The sequence below is a fragment of the Pecten maximus genome, chromosome 5, assembly GCF_902652985.1.
Source record: "Pecten maximus chromosome 5, xPecMax1.1, whole genome shotgun sequence".
In the NCBI taxonomy this organism is placed as follows: Eukaryota; Metazoa; Mollusca; class Bivalvia; order Pectinida; family Pectinidae; genus Pecten; species Pecten maximus.
The window spans coordinates 16,004,533-16,021,376 of NC_047019.1; the positions used below are offsets into that span (position 1 = coordinate 16,004,533).

General features: G+C 33.8%; 2 protein-coding genes across 2 annotated transcripts; one reads left to right on the plus strand and one right to left on the minus strand.

The window, feature by feature from the left end:
• Positions 1 to 1,135: 1,135 nt before the first annotated feature.
• Positions 1,136 to 4,404, plus strand: LOC117327307. Its single transcript, XM_033884230.1, has 2 exons — positions 1,136 to 1,201; positions 2,424 to 4,404. The coding sequence occupies exons 1-2, from the start codon at positions 1,190 to 1,192 to the stop codon at positions 3,459 to 3,461; spliced, it is 1,050 nt and encodes a 349-aa protein (XP_033740121.1). The 5' UTR covers positions 1,136 to 1,189; the 3' UTR covers positions 3,462 to 4,404.
• A 1,758-nt stretch (positions 4,405 to 6,162) lies between these two features.
• LOC117327308 (superoxide dismutase [Mn], mitochondrial-like) lies at positions 6,163 to 16,587 on the minus strand. Its single transcript, XM_033884231.1, has 4 exons — positions 16,499 to 16,587; positions 13,061 to 13,260; positions 12,470 to 12,766; positions 6,163 to 7,376 (listed from the first exon to the last, which is right to left on the minus strand). Exons 1-4 carry the CDS (start codon positions 16,528 to 16,530, stop codon positions 7,225 to 7,227), a joined length of 681 nt encoding a protein of 226 aa, XP_033740122.1. The 5' UTR covers positions 16,531 to 16,587; the 3' UTR covers positions 6,163 to 7,224.
• Between the last annotated feature and the right edge of the window lie 257 nt (positions 16,588 to 16,844).

The following is a 16,844-nucleotide window of genomic DNA, read 5'->3' on the forward strand; positions in this document are numbered from 1 at the left end:
ATCTTTTTCTCGCGTTTCGGAGAATAGTGTGAAATATTTGTCCTGTATACACGGAGTATACACTGATTGTCTATCTGCCTCGTGCATGGGTATTACATGTAGCAGCTAATTGCTCTATGTATAGGCTGGTTGTTTTCCTGTCAAGAACAGAACACCTTATTTGGAATACGTTAATCTAATTACTCTAATCTAAGCACAGTCCAAAGTCAACCTAGGCTAAATTAGCTAAGTTGAGATTGGTATACATTAGTTAATTTTAATTTTCAAAACAATATCACCCTCCTGTTTCAAAATACTATATTAGTTTTTTTTTTTTCAAAACGGAAGTTCAGATGGGAGAGACATATATGTATACCTTTCGGACCATGTGAATTTAATCATTTAACTTTAACATTTGAATGTCTTCAGACACAATCTGAGAAAAATCTCAGAGATCAACAACCCTGTCATACATGTCATATATTTGTTTCCAATACGATGAACGAATTCATTTAAGTATGCAAAAACAAACAAAAAAACCGATTCAGAAATGATAAAATAATTATTTAAACATTTAGAAAATAATTCATACTTTGATGAGCAAGAAATCTTTTGATCTAGACCACTTTGAGGGGTCTATAATTACGATTCACCTTTTCATATATTTAGGCCTAATTAGGCTATTAAATAATCAATATTAAACATTTTGCTCGGTGACGTGTTTTAGAGTCTTTCGCTTATCGTTCTAGATCTAGACATGTCTATATATTATTCTGTTGTGAAATAAAACTTAATTAATGCCGAGATAAATAAATAAATTTCCGTGAGAAAATTAATTGAAGCTTTTTCCTTTTTCCTTTTTTATACTGTATGTACTATTGCAATGATAAAATAAAGTTTAAACTAAAATGGTTAGGAAAGTATTTTCGATATTGCGTACAAAGGGGAATAACTCTGCCAGTCTAAAGGACATACGAAGTCCTCTATACTTATGAAATGAAAGCATTAGTTCCCTGATGATCCTGTGTGAATGTATGAAGGTCTCTAATAAGTAGAGCATGCTTGTGATATTATTGACTATAAATACGACGTAAAATCTACATGGTAAGTTTTTCGTTCCGCTTTTTTCTTTCGATCTCCCGCCGTTTTATAAAAATACCACGTGACATTTTGTTTTCATTTAGTCACAGCACACGATATACCATCAGATATGGATTCAAAGGTAAACACACAATTACAATACAAAGATATATAGGTACCATGACACATGAACGAAAACGTTCTTTTTGAAGATAAAGAGTTTATTCTGTTACATAATATGTATTAAATATAACATTGCAAGTGATAATTGGTCAAACCACGTTCGAAGTTCCACACAGGCGTTTGAAGTTCTGACTGTAAACTGAGATATAATACCATATAAAAAATCGGGGTATTTACTATAGAAAACAGTACCCTTATTTTTTATATGATATAATATCTCAGTTTACAGTCAGAACTTCAAACGCCTGTGATTTACATCTCCGTGAGCCATGATGATGATAAGGCTAAGTACTAGTTATGTCATGTAGCTAGATCCAGATTCCCAGTTTAACTATAAATTGAAATATTGATCTTAAAATGGTCTTCTATATGTACTTGCATGCCTATAGTATTATTAGGTATGCGGAATATTTGCTTTACAAAAATAAAAGGAAAATGGCTAGACTACTTAGCCTGGATTAAAAAAATGCATGCTAATGATATGCGACCCCGCTAATGTGATTCCTCAGCGAATTTCACTGCAAAGTTTTTGTCGGTGTAATCGCTTATATTTAATTAATTTAATAATAAACTGTATAAATCAGTTGATTGTAAATATTATATGGTAACAGTACTATAGTAAGAATTGCTACCACGAGTCATTAATATTAGTGATTGCCAGCGCAGCTGGGCCAGTAGACAGACTCAAAAATGACTCTTAATTGGGATTATTGAAGCATGTCTATTTGATGTGTGTTTTGACTCTTCACATCACTAAGAACAGTTGAATTAACTTATGAAATTGCTAAAATTCAAGGGTCATCTGGATTCCAAGATTACCTAGCTGCTTTATTATTTCAATAAAATTTTGTGGTGTCTACAATTAGGCCTAATTTAATTTGTTGCAATAAATAAAAATGTTTCGAGTAACAATATATTAGGCCTTTTAATACATCAATATATATTTGAACTATTGTTGTGTAATTAACTTAAAATTTTAACATAAGTAAACAGAAACATAAAATTTAAGCCAAAGCGATATGAATGTTTATATGAACAGTGAAAAGTAAGCTATAATTAGATCAGATAGTGCCACAATATTATTGGTCTCTGAGCAGAGCAACTGCAAATTAAACATCTAAGAAAATAACTCAACATTGGAATGACTGTACTCAAACTGTTCTGTATATTCTGTTTTCTAGGCGAAAGGTGTCAAAGGAGAGCAATCAGAAACAGGATCAGTACGTACTATAGAAGATTTTGTGATGAGCATTGTCAAGAATTTGAAAGATCTTGAATACCAGTCCCTGCTGGATGTACATGAAACCCTTCAAAAAATGAAGCACAGTATGAAATCCAAACATGAACTGAATTACTGGAAAGTGTTACAATGTCTTGGAGAATTATCAGTCGACCGTTTTGTGAGAACTCTAGTCCTTAATGAAAAAGCCTCGTGCAAGTGCCATACATATTCGAACCTGTACTGTCTCGTGCAACTGTTTGTTCAGATGCAGGTTAATGTTGCAGTTATCAAAAGACAGCTGGCATATAAAAGACAGCTGATACCTGTCTTCTTCAAGGCACTGAGACAGAAAGAAGATCCAGCTTTGTCAAGAGAAAGTCTCATTGGAATGTATCGCCTACTGATAGTTGGCAGATCAGAACTTGTTGAAATCTACATGGATAACAAATTACTTATGGATTTTCAAGCTCAGATAAAATCCCGCTCTGCCACCATTGGTACATATCCTCTTCAGGCAATATTCTACTGTTCAGAACTAATGCATACAATGGCTATTCATGGAACACCGAAAACCAGAAGAATTATCAAGAATTCTCCAGCCCTCAGGGTAGTGAAAGACTATTGTAAAAAACTGAAGAAAGAGCTCGATATCACAAATCTTGAGCTACCAGATATGTACAGAATATTGGACAACTATGAATTTGTTAATGATATTGTAACTGACGAATGTGTAGCCGAAGAACTTGCTATGAACTGGAAACCCAAAGAGAAATTGAAGGAAGAATTATTAGAGGATGATTTTGAATATATTGCTAAAGATATGATTTTCTGTTCCTCCCCAGCTTGCCGTAAACAGTTTGTTGATGGGATGGAACATTTTCGATATTGTGGTGCTTGTAGACTTTCTAGGTACTGTAGCGAGGCTTGTCAGAAAGATCATTGGAGGAAAAGCCACAAAACCAGCTGTCTTCAAAATCCTCAGGAAGAACTGCTTTAATTGGTCTAAACAATGAGAATGGTCTATATACTTATAGGAAATCTCTACAAATACATACAACATTGCAATAATGTATTACATGAACTCGCCTTGCAATTGTGACAGAAGATGTGATGTGGGTTTTTTTTTTGGGTGGGGGGGGGGGGGGGGGGGTGCTTTTTAATTCAATTTTAATTTTATTTTACTGCAGTCCGAGTACAATGTAGTTGAAGTGGCATGGTTGGATAATTCTTTTGTCCTAATATAGTTATAATCGTAATGCCAGTAAAATAACTGTCATGTATGATTCTTTATCCATATTTTAGCAGTTTTCAAATAATATATAATTACCATACATGATACTATATATATATATGGTATAGTAATTATATAAGTATTTTAACCCACCCACCCATAAAAACGACCTCTAGTCATAGGCCTCTTGTTACATGGATGTTTTCCCCAAGTTCTTGACTGAATCTTTCTGGATTTGATGTGTAGATTTTAAAACCATATATTTTGTGTGGCAGTGAAAATACACTAGCTTTTAAAGTTAATTGCATTCTAGAAATGTAGTCCTCAAATCAATTTGTACCGTTTTCCTTTTTAATTCATTATGTAAGTGATTGAGTACACTTTATCAGGTCAGGTGTACATGCATATGTACTAGTTTGAGAAATTGGCACATGTGTTTAATGTGTCCAAGGGATTTTTTTGGTAAAGAAGATGGTTTAAAGAAAAGCTTTTAGTTTAAGTGCCAAAACATAATGTAATATATGACTTTTGTTCATGTTTTCTTAGTACAGAACAATTTTCTGCATCAGCAACAAATTAGCTATGAATATTTATAAGACACAAATTCACCATGTTGGTGGTATACATCCTTTATATATAATGAACAGGCAGACTTTATAAATCAGACATGTTATTTGTATACATGGACTAACATATAAGGCAACCCTAGGCCCATCTTCGCTAGCCAAGGCTTCTGATTACGTTACACTACACGAACCCTTGGCAGATATAGGTGTCAGTTCTGGCCCTCTAGCGGTGATTCGAAATTACCACCCTTTACACATGAAATTTTCGATCAATCAAAACAAGCGTTACTTATTTACTTCATCGGTGATGTTTACAAACACACATCGAGGTTTGGTGTCATTTCGATGAGATATGTGATCAATGACTTATATGAATTGATCAAACACTGCGAATGTTCCCCCAAAGATTGTGATTTTTGTATTTAGGTAGAATGCCATGATTTATTCGGCAATGTAGCTATGTACTGGGTGCCGCATTTTTTGTTTACTGCGAAACCAAGCCAGAATGTAAAACACGATTTGATTGGGTGCCCTGGGATTCCAGGGCGCGACGGTTTGAACACGACTATATCCGCCAAGGGTTCGTGTAGTGTAACGTAATCAGAAGCCTTGGCTAGCGAAGATGCCCTAGGCCTAGTACATTTGTATTTTAACAGACAGGTCATGATCATGATCACACATTTATCGATGATCATTTGTCTAGTGTTGGTCAGCTGTCTCAAAGGAAATTCAAAGTAGTGACCCATGTACAGTACTCAATTCAGGAACAGTAAAGTTTAGTATTGAAACTATTTATTATTGAAATTTTAAATTTGATTTTCAGTATATCAAGCCTTATTATACAATCTGATCACACTCAAACCTTTTACTAAATCTTTTTAAAGGAAGTATGAAAATATTAGAGGGGGGGGGGGGGAGGGTTAAAAAAATTACACCCTACAATTTTAATATCCATATTTAAAGTGTACATTTGATAACATCAAGATCCGGATATAAATATAATGCTGTGTGTTCTTAAATAAAGAGTTTATTATTGTTAATTGTCTCAGAAGTTTTTTTTACACTCCCATTAATTTTGATACGATTATTATGGTATGCTGTCATCTGTCCAGTGTAAACTTTTGTTTGTGAAGCACATATGGTATAAATTGAAAAACATCGAATCCCACATAGTACAATTATCTCCCTTTAATTAATTAATATTGATCTTGTGGTGCAAGTGAAAAGTGTCATCACAGGTTACTCCATAGAAAAATCTGAAGCCATGGCGATTCCTGTACAGGTGCACTGAAGCAAAAATAGCATTTCTTTCAGAATTATACTGAAGCGCTGATTTCAGTTCTAGATTCTGAAATTGAGCGAGTATTGATGCTATTCTCAAGTTTAAGATTCTTGGAAACCTTTATTGAGTCGTTTATCTGTCTTTGTGTCAACATATAAGAGGCCCAGATTCTGTATCGCTCACAAAGGATTGTTCAGACCAAATTTTAGTTTGAATCCTGCCATTTCAACATCCCATCCGTTTGTACAATTTTGCATCTCCACCACCTAGGAGTGCTTTCAGTCAAATATGAGGGATATATTCAGTGCACAGTTCCAGGGAAAAATTTGATTTGGATGTTTCCAGTCAAATTAAATTCAGTTCCAATCAGTGGTTGCTTGAGAAGTAGTAGTTTGAATAAACTGATGTTGGATGACAGGAGCCAGAGAGTATAGCATCAGTTCAACATAGTCCTTCAGACTAGTTGATCATGGGCTGCTAAAAATTTCTAAAATCCTTCATGATAGGAAATTATTTTGCTCGAGAAAACCACCAGGTAGCTAGTTATATAGATATATATATCTACATATAATGAAAACAAGTACAAATTCATAGATCTTAAAGAAAACTCAAATGTGTGTGACTATATCATTTGTTTATTAGTTACGAGTCCGATTTAATCTGCAAACATTTGAATATTACCAAATGATAATATAAGAAAAATTATAAATCACACATGCAATCAATAAATACACCCAAAACTGACCATTGCCAAATCAGAAAAGTATATAACTGCAAATAACTGATGAAATACAAGCATTTGTTTAGGTAAGATAAATGCTACAATATTGATTAATGATACATTTCTTAGTATTTAATACTAACGAGACAAATCCAGACATAACAGGTTATCTCCCTTAGACTGAAATAAACTGGCAACTTCAAATATTTCTAAAAACAAAAAGATCAATCTCCCAACTCTGAAGCAGAGGTGTGATTTGACTAAATGCAAAAATTTCATTTGAAGTGCTTCAAGCACAAGAACTCCAAATGAATTATTACATGTGGGCAACATACAAGAACAAACGATTTTAATACCTATTGTACTTCTCCTTTAATATTTGTACATGATAGAATGGCAAAGTAATATCTCTTGTGTATAAAAATGTATATTATGGTGTCAAACATATCCGACAAACTGAGTAAGAAAAATCTAGTACAGTATGGTTTTTGTGCAATACTTCTTTGCCTGCATTATCAAAAGAACTTATACATGATTAATATAATATACATACAAGCTGTTCTATGTAATCTGTAATATGTACTTGCAATTACCAGGTAAACATTTGCCTTCTTTACCAGCTGTTTAAAGAATCACTTCTCGGCAGCTATAAACTGTAATTCAATCCTGTAAGTACTCTCTGTTTTAATTAAACAATAGTTGCCAAAACAACCTAAAACATCCTATTTCTTTGCAGTGTAAATCATGGTTATAATAATTACTACTCATTGGCCTGGTTAATAAGTCATTACATGTATTTCAATCACAAGGAACATGCACCAATAATGCTCTGTAGATACAAGTACAACAGTATGACACTATAGCCTGACATCAGAGTGGATTCCATCCAGCACTGTTGTCCAGATCAAGTGCTGTGAGTTTATATTGGGGTTCACACATCTCAAGTTTTTCAGTATGTACTCAGCAATCCATCATGGCATCATGTAACTTCTGTGAAACACAATCCCAGTTCACAACATTCCAAATGGCCTTTACGTAATCGGGGCGGACATTTTTATACTGTAGGTAGTAAGCATGCTCCCAGACGTCGATGCCAAACAGAGGCACCAGTCCTATTAAACAGAAATACAAAGAAATTTTACTAACATCATCAAAAATTGATGAACTTACCAGTAAAACAGCTCTGCATACCTTGTTTACTGTAAGCAAATACACAATAAGTCAAATTTAGTGACCCTTCATGAATCAAGAACTTCAATAGACAAGTAAAACATACAAATTATACACTTGTTCTTCGCAATTTGTAACAGCTTGCATTGATGATAAGATTCTAAATCAGAAAGGTTTGAAGACATCTCATAACAGGGTTGGTTGTATCTATTAAATTAAAAATAGGGACTGGCTACCACCTAAAATGTCAGAAAAGGGTTTGTATGAATTCTTACAGCGTACTGCGAGGCCACAGTTACTGAAGACTTTTTACGCTTTCCTCAGCTTAATAAAATAGCATATGAGTGAAATCTTGTCGATTATTCAGGTAACAAAACATTTGTTTCATGTCTTATCAGTCAACAGTCAAAACTCTCCCCCTCTGCGTTGGTCCCAACACCTCGGGGAAGAGTTTTGACTTTTTACTGATAAGGCATGAAACAACTGTATGCCAAAGTAAAAGCCCATACACCTTCAAAACCCTGAAATTCTCCCACTCTTCTCTCTTCAATACACACTCTGCCATACAAACACTTTACTAATACTATAGTATTGCTATGGAGCAATGCACAATAAAATGAGATCATTACATGTTGAAGAAAATAGAAGAATCTTCTATACATGTGTAGTAATTTAAAGCAAGTACATGTATGATGAAATGAATCATCTCATGATTATAACCGATACAGCTACATGTGTTTAGTGCTGGTGTACAAAAATGGCTCATTTTTCATCCTTCACTCGAGATGAAACAAAATACAGTGGAAAATTTATCTTTACATTAATAATAATACATCATACACTATAAAATGCTGAAGATTATAATGATAAATTAATTAAAGTACATAATTGGTTGACTTCTTACCCAGAATACAATTACAGAATGTATATCCATATATTGTACTTGGCATACATGTATCATTTCAATAATTTAATATGATGAAAAGCATGTTTGATATAGGACTTGTTCCTACCTCTGATATTCATATATATATCATTTACATGAGATTTCTTCCAACACAACAAAACCAATTCTTCCTAACATCTTCAAAACTTTTATACTGAAACGTGCTTAGAATGCATAACATACTTACCAGCTTCAGGAAAAAACATGTTTTATGTAAAAATTAAAAATACCAAGTCTTGTGATACAAAAATAGCATTTTGATATTATCAGTTTTCAAGACTTAAAATGAAACATCTCCAGTGACGGTAAAAAACAAAATCAACAATTACTAGTTCAGGCAAAAAGGAACCACAAAATATAAGATCTATGACCTAACTGACATCCATCTTTAATTTTTTGGGTTTTTTTTTTTTTCGGGCTGACTTTAATGTTTAAGTTTGCAGGAAGATGGTGCAAGGTATGAATTCAAATATTCACCAGGAATGTTGCATTGGTGTACATGTGGTTAGATGCGCATTGCACATGTATGTTCATGGATTATTGGAATCATTGTAATTCTGTTATATATTCATCCATTCATAGCAGTACATAGCATTCATACAAGGCATACAGATAAAAAAAAATGTCATACGATACAAGGGAAAAGCACATAGTGGAAGTACCAGAAATAGCACATAGGTTAACTGCCTGACTCGTACCACTTGTACACAGATTAAAATGTGTTCATGTGTTAATACTGCAGTATAACAGAGAGAAAAAAATCTCAGATGTTCTATACATGTTGGCCTCATAAAGCAATTAAACAATGACATACAGTTTGATGTCTGCTGAAGACAATTTGGGACATGCTTTAATGGGATTCTTTAAACATGTACACTGTACAGATAAGAATGTTGCATATAGGAAATAAACCTGATCTGTTTCACAAGTCTAACAGAATATTGATATTCCTCTGATGTCACACCTTCCGACAGGAAACACACAACGCCAGAATAACAATACATGTATATTATATTAATTGTATGAGGCTGAAGAATGACGATGAGGGGAAAATTATTACTGGCTTATTCTGTTCCATCAATAAGGTCCCGGGCATACATGGTGTATATTGGTACATGTATATATATATATACAATGTAAATGATAGCATCCGATGGGAAAACCATTTATTTTTCATTTCATTACATTGTATATGTACAATGATAGATATGTATCTAGTTTAATATTTTCATGATATGCTGGCAATAATATGATTGACAATAACTGTACTGATCAATCTACAACTTTTTTCAGCTAATCCCTAAAAACAGTGAGTCCCACAATGGTAAACTTAACTATTTCGAGAAATCCAATCAAAACTGTATGAGTACAAGACTCGGCTAGGACTCGCATCTAGATTTATCACTGCTGTGTACTATTTTAAATCATGTATTTTACAGCTGCTCCATGATTTGTACCACAAAATAATACCTGTGGCATTGAATGAAGCAAATGGCACGTGCCGTCTGGCCAATTCTACAAGTACCTTATCATTTGTAGATCTTCACAGAAATGAAGCTGAAGGTTTACTAATCTGTCATTTTACTACTTTAAAGTAATATGATTGTTAATTTCATTATCTGCCTTTTTTTCACTTCAGATCTGACAATACATGCTCTTTCCATGCTGTAAAAACATATTCCATGACATTTTTTTTCATATTGCAAAACTCTTACATAAGAATAGATAACTGCTCTCATGACACACCATGTATGTCATGAATCCACATTGAAAAATGTGAAGTTAATAAACTACGTTTGTATGAAGATCGCATTATATACCTTTAGTTATGAATACCAAAGCTGATAGCATTACACTTCAACATGATTTCTTCTTGACATCTTGTTAACTATTGAAAATTATTCTATGAATGATTCCAATCTTCCTGTCGTTTCAAAATCAATAAAGAACATGTAGCTACAATAGCACCTTATTTACTGAACCTTGCTATCTAAGTTAAAGCTCTTCAATCAGGGTCGTCAATATACTCCAGTACAATACTTACTGGTCTGAATAAAACACTACCCATTTGGATTAAGATGGTTAACACTGCATTGCTGAAGACCAAATTCAAAACTATGGATGATGCAGTAAGTCTGTACATGTTAAACAGTCCATGCAATATTGATTCAGTTTTACAAGATCAAAAGGGAATAATACATATCCAGCTTGATATCTCAAGTCAGTGGTGTCCTTAAAAAAAAACTTTGAGATATATCTCGATTCTTTGAGGTAACCAAGTTTATCTTAATCTTATAAAGAACTTTACTGTTGGAAATGAAATCTATATGGAATTTTACTGTTGGAAATGAAATCTATATGGAATACTGTTGGAAATGAATTTTTACATTAAGTTTAGTTGGGTTGGTTCTTTGACATCTCAAATTTCAAGATAACGAAGTTCAGTTGAGTGTATATTCATAATTTTCTTTTTCTGCCAATTTTTTAAAGATTTATTTTGCCATTTATGATACTATGTCCAACCAGTCAGACTGGTTTTCATCGAGACTGTTTCCCGGGATCACAGATCACAATCATTTATATATGTATAATATTAAATGGTGTAAAGGACTATTCAAAAAATAATATTAAATGGTGTAAAGGACTATTCAAAAAATAAACTTTTGGGAGGCACATTCTTCGATGAATGCTTGGTGGTGAATTGAAGTACCTGACCAAATCTCTCAACCATCGGCAGCATTAGCTACCAACTGTATCAGTGAAGTGGGTCTTAATATCTTACACCTCTCCCATGGATTTATTCCGGAATAGCTTCAGATTTTCGCTTGCAATGAATGTTTATTTAATCTTCAATATCATCTATGAAACTATGAATGCCTTCTTCAGGGTACATCTTAGTGTGTTATAGTGTTAGTGTATGATACACCCACATCCCAACTTCCTTGCTCCAATAACACTAACATAAAACATTAAGTTTTAATTTTCATGTACATGGTCAGCTTGGTCACTATGTAACTGAAGACTAGACTTCTTTCTTTTAAGTTTTTGGGGCTAGTTCAGGAGTTGGGTGTTCCATACATATGAAAATTAATTCATTCTGTTTTACTTGAGAGGGACATCCCACATCACATGACATTGGCAAATCTTCCAAAGTCATAGTTACCTGTGGCTGTGGTATATTCAGTCTGAAGTTGGCCCAGGCTGTCAGAAGCTGGTAATCGCACTAGCTTATCAACTGAATTTTAAACCATGTAAACTTTGGCAAAATCAATCTTTCATTCTTCTAAATTTGAGATCCCTGAGGGATCTTGACGCATACCATCAGATGTCACAGAAAGAAACTACAGAAGAGGAATAATTTGCCTAGGTATGTTATTCGGAAAGGAAGACATGTAGAAATTCATCTCAAAGACCTTGACTTTTAAACAAATCAATAAGAAATCTAGGCCTGCAAAAAAATGACTGCCATTCAAAAAATTATACATGACCTTATAACCTTGACCATGGACCTTAAGACTTTGACCACAAAATATGTCATCAAGCTTGGAAATATTACTTGAAAGATGTTAGGATATTACTAACAAAAAACATACAATGCATAAATTCATTTGCTTTTTACGATCTTTACCACCGACCTTGACCTTTTAGGAAGCAATTTCTAGCATCAATCAATCCATACAATATTGTTTTCACAGTTGTGAAACAATATAGTATACAATGAGGATGATTTTGAGTGTAAATGTCTGACCTTAAAACAGAAAAGTAATTCACAAATTGTCAATAGGAGCAACATTCCTTCCCAATGTCCTTAATGTCTCAATATTGATTTCAACATTTTAACCTTTTTTGTATTGTGATGATATTGCTTAATTCAAAATATTATTTTCAAACCTTGATAAACTTGATTTGAAATAGTACACTGTTCTGTGTTTGTATAGTGACATGAACTAACATCCTGGCAGACCAAAGATGAAAGGCAATTAAAAAGCCCACTATCTCAAGATGTAGATGGTGGGCTAATGATAGAGTGATTGTATAATATTAAAGACGAAAATAAAATTTGTAATTTGTCCTTCCCAAGAAAATTACCTGTGGTTGGTTGTAGTGGGTCCTGGTTAGCACAAGCTGCTATTCTAAGTCTCTTACTGACAGGATTGAAACCTAGCCATCCCCAGCCAGATCCTTGGACAGCAGCGGAAGCATTGCTCAGTTCTGATTTCATGGCTTCAAAGGAGCCAAAATCCCGATTGATGACTTCTAGGAGATCTCCAGAGGGTTCACCTCCTCCATTGGGGCTCAAGACCTCCCAGAAAATTGAGTGGTTGATGTGGCCACCACCATTGAACTTGAGTGCTGGCTGTAGCTGTATCACCTGATTAATGTTTTCTGCATGAAGAAAAATCAATGTCAAAGCTTTCCTCTACTGGAATATACAAAAATACATGTACATCCCATTCAAAGAACTTAGAAATTATGTGAAAAACATATTGCTTTTTTTAGTACTTTCCAGAAAATAGTTATACTGTTATTCCTATACACTGAAATAATCAACATCCGTTCGACTCAAATATTTTTTTCTAAATGTAACGTGATAAAAAAAAAAAGATAACAGTAATACTTATCAGATAAACTGGACTGAGTATCTCATATTGCATATATCAAAAATATCCAAAGACTTACTTGTCTCTGTTGCTTCTGCTAATTTCTCTTCAGCTATGTTTAGATTATTGACATATGCAGCATGATGTTTTGAGTGGTGGAGCTGCATGATCTCTGCAGAAATGTAAGGTTCCAATGCATTGTAGTCATAGGGTAGGTCTGGCAAAGTATGCTTCAGACGGCTGGCAAGAGTTCCCAAAGCTCCAACACATTTGGGAACGCTGCAAAAAATTATTTGTAATTTGTATTAAGATCAGAACAGGGTATGATTGCAAGCGTGTAATCGAAAATAAATAACAAAGGCAGAGAGATATTAAAATTTTTGGATGAATTCTTTATTCTTATTATTTTTTTTTCCCTTTGACTAATAATTTGGTATCAATATTGAAATGAACACATTAACATTATCCTTTACCAAAATTGCAATAAATTAAACTAAAAACACACTAACCAGTCTTCACTCACACCGATATCCATTTATATCTGAATGTAAGGAGAAAACAGAACTGACCAACTTTAAAGTTTTTTCTTATCCGGACATAACCATAATAACCATCAATGGGAGATGTTTGACATTAAAGCTAATTTAATGTACATGTACACCATATTTAGGGTGAGAAAAAACAAGTCTGAAGACCAGAGGCCAGAAGACTTGGTCTGCAGGGAAATTTTCTTGTAATGATTGATTGTTTATATTTCTCTTCGAGTAATGCTACTAATGTAGTATATTTACATTTGGATGGCAAAGCCATGATATAAACAAACTAAACAAATTTGCAGTCTATGAGAGTATAACTGACACCCAAAGCGTGACACCATTCTATGCATAACTGACACCCAAATCGTGCATTCGGGTGTTATTCATACGCGACCGGATCCCCCGGAACTACTTGCAACCAATGTAAACAAATGGCATCTTATCATTGCTCATCATGCTATCGGATAGAGTACGAGACCAGAAAATAAATTCTTAAAATGTAAAACGAAAATAAAGGTAAGAATGGTTAACAATCACGAAAATGGAAACAAAACAAGATTTAATAAACACATATGTTGACAGATATTTGTTCCGGGGCCTGAGTGGAAAATCATTACACACCACATTGTTTGCGCGCCACCGCCATCCAGTGTTTGAATGACAAAAAAATTGAAACCCGACACATCATGTTTATGTCAAATCATAAGAACGAGGCTTCTCTCCGGTCGTACAATTGAACAGTTTCTTCTTCACAAAAGAAAGCATCAATTGGTGCATTATCGTGTCTAACGCATCCTAAACTTGAAACAGCCATGGTACCCGTCACAAGCAACGTTGTCGCTGAAGCTCGTCCAACTCCCTCGGCCACTGTCACTTCTCTCATTGGTCGTATCCCTGACACCGGTGCTGTTGTAGCTACTATAAACTGTAATCAAGTTTCCATGCAATCAAAGAACATGTTTACATCTGGTTTTTTGGCGAATTCCACTTTCTCCCACTGCACATTCAACTTTCATAGCTAGCTCTGTCAATGCTGTCAGCCGTTGCGTGCGCGTGGTGACGGGTGAAATTTCCATCCGCATAATTGTTCCGGATGGTAAATTAAAAAAAAAAATCCGAAATCGTTAACAAACTGAATAATTCATCCGTATATTCTGAAATACTGACTACCTATATTATTGATATTGTTATTAAAATATCTGATGATGTTTTCAGTATTTTTTTAAATGATTTCCACGCACTATTTTTTTTATTTTTTTTTTGCCAATCAGCACGTGAATCACAATAGGCTGTTCAATTTGTTGACCTCTGACAGTGGAAACGTCGGTAAAAGTCAGATTTCAAATCATAATGAAAATCAAAGTTGAAATCGAAAAGAAACTAATATAGAAAACGTAAATATAAGCATTAAACTGTCTTTTTATGGATTATATGGTCTATATAGATGCCAGAGCTTTGCAGACAATCATTTCATAATGCGCTAGCGCGCATTATGAAGATTGTCTGCAAAGCTCTGGCATCTATATAGACCATATAATCCATAAAAAGACAGTTTAATGCTTAAATAGTTGGACCTCTTTGTGGAAGTACAAAATTTGAACATTGTCCAGTGATGTTGAAAGTTTAGTTATTATCCTGATGTATCTGACATGACAGAGAAGGGAGGAATCTTTGAAGTAGAGAGAAAACAGACATAAATTTTGAAGCAAGTGAACAAAACATTTTTCCATGTGCAGGATTTTTCCACATAAGTTGCCTCTTTCAACACTGTTTCCCACATTAGTCACCTCTTACAATAACTTTGGACTGGGGAGTTATATTGTTTTATTATATGACAGTGATATTCCCCCTTTCCTGATTGGCCAATTCTTAACATTCTCACTTTGCTCAAATATCATATCAACCCCAAATCCACACTACAGGGTGATAAAACAATCCAACAACTCCAGTTTGTACTCAAATATAGTAACAAGTAACAATCTGTGAAGTCAAATATGTATGCTTACATATACACATATATGTATCCCTGACAGAGTTTAGTAGACTGAATTCGTAAAAGTTGTTACATTTACATTTTGTTGAATTTTAAGCAATAATAAATAAAGTTTAAATTTATTGTTGATTTTGTCTTATTTATTTCTTTTCTCCAGTCGATCACTAGTATCTACCCAATCCTATGACAGGTAATGAGAATCATTCTGTCTTGTGAAAATGTTGCAGTTTTGTCATATAATAAAGCAGTTATCGACCTGTTTCCAGGTGAATACGATGATTTATCAACCCTCGGAAATGATATCCATGTATATCACTTTCTCGAGCTGATAAATCATCAAATTCACCTAAAAGCTGGTCGCTAATTGTATATTATCATTGTCAGACCTATGACTTACAGTATCTTACTTAATTTACTCCTTTGGTGCACAGGGACTTGGGGTCAGGAACTAAAGTTATAATGGAATTGTCTAATTTTAATTTGTAACATCATTTCTTGTGTAATTTATGCACCGATACAACATTAGAATCGATTATAAAGCACTTTTTTAACAAACACCCAGTTCTGGTTAACCGGTGCATAAATACACAAGAAATGATGTTACAAATTGAAATTAGACTTTCCATTATTATAACTTTAGTTCCTGACCCCCTGTGCTTAAATTTGGTGTTTTGAAGATTAAAGAATTAATTTCAACAACGGACGCTCTAACCAGTTAAATACTCGACCTCTTGTTATAAAACAAATCAGTTCTGCCCATGTAAATAGTATAATGAACACTTTATTTCATTACTCATTACAACTTTTTATATAACAACTAAACAACAAGTCATTCGAGTGTCCTTCACTTTCCTCTGCGTCCCAACAAGTTTTTCCCAGTTCTATCTGAAGACGAGCATTTAAATCAAACATAAAAGATAACCTGAGAACAAATCAACACTTAGCATTATATATAACCACATGACAACGACACGTTCGCAAATAGCACCTTTTGATTACAGTGGCTGTAGCAGACAGCATGGTTCCGGCAAGTCTTGTTTACGAAAATGACCTTGACCCATTCGACTTTTAAAAAATTCCAAAATTCTATAAGTTATAAATATGAAAAGAAACGAATAAAAAACGAGAAAGAAACTACATTATAATTGCATTTATCGATGGCATTAAATTCAAGACAATGTAATGAAATACTATCATTTTTTTGCGTACATTCATGTATTGTTTCATAAAAAGATATAATGTACTGATCTTTTTTCGTTCCGTATCTTTTATATAAAAGTCTAAGTTTATACTGACCATTTGAAATAATATATTTTTTTCATAATTATCGTCTA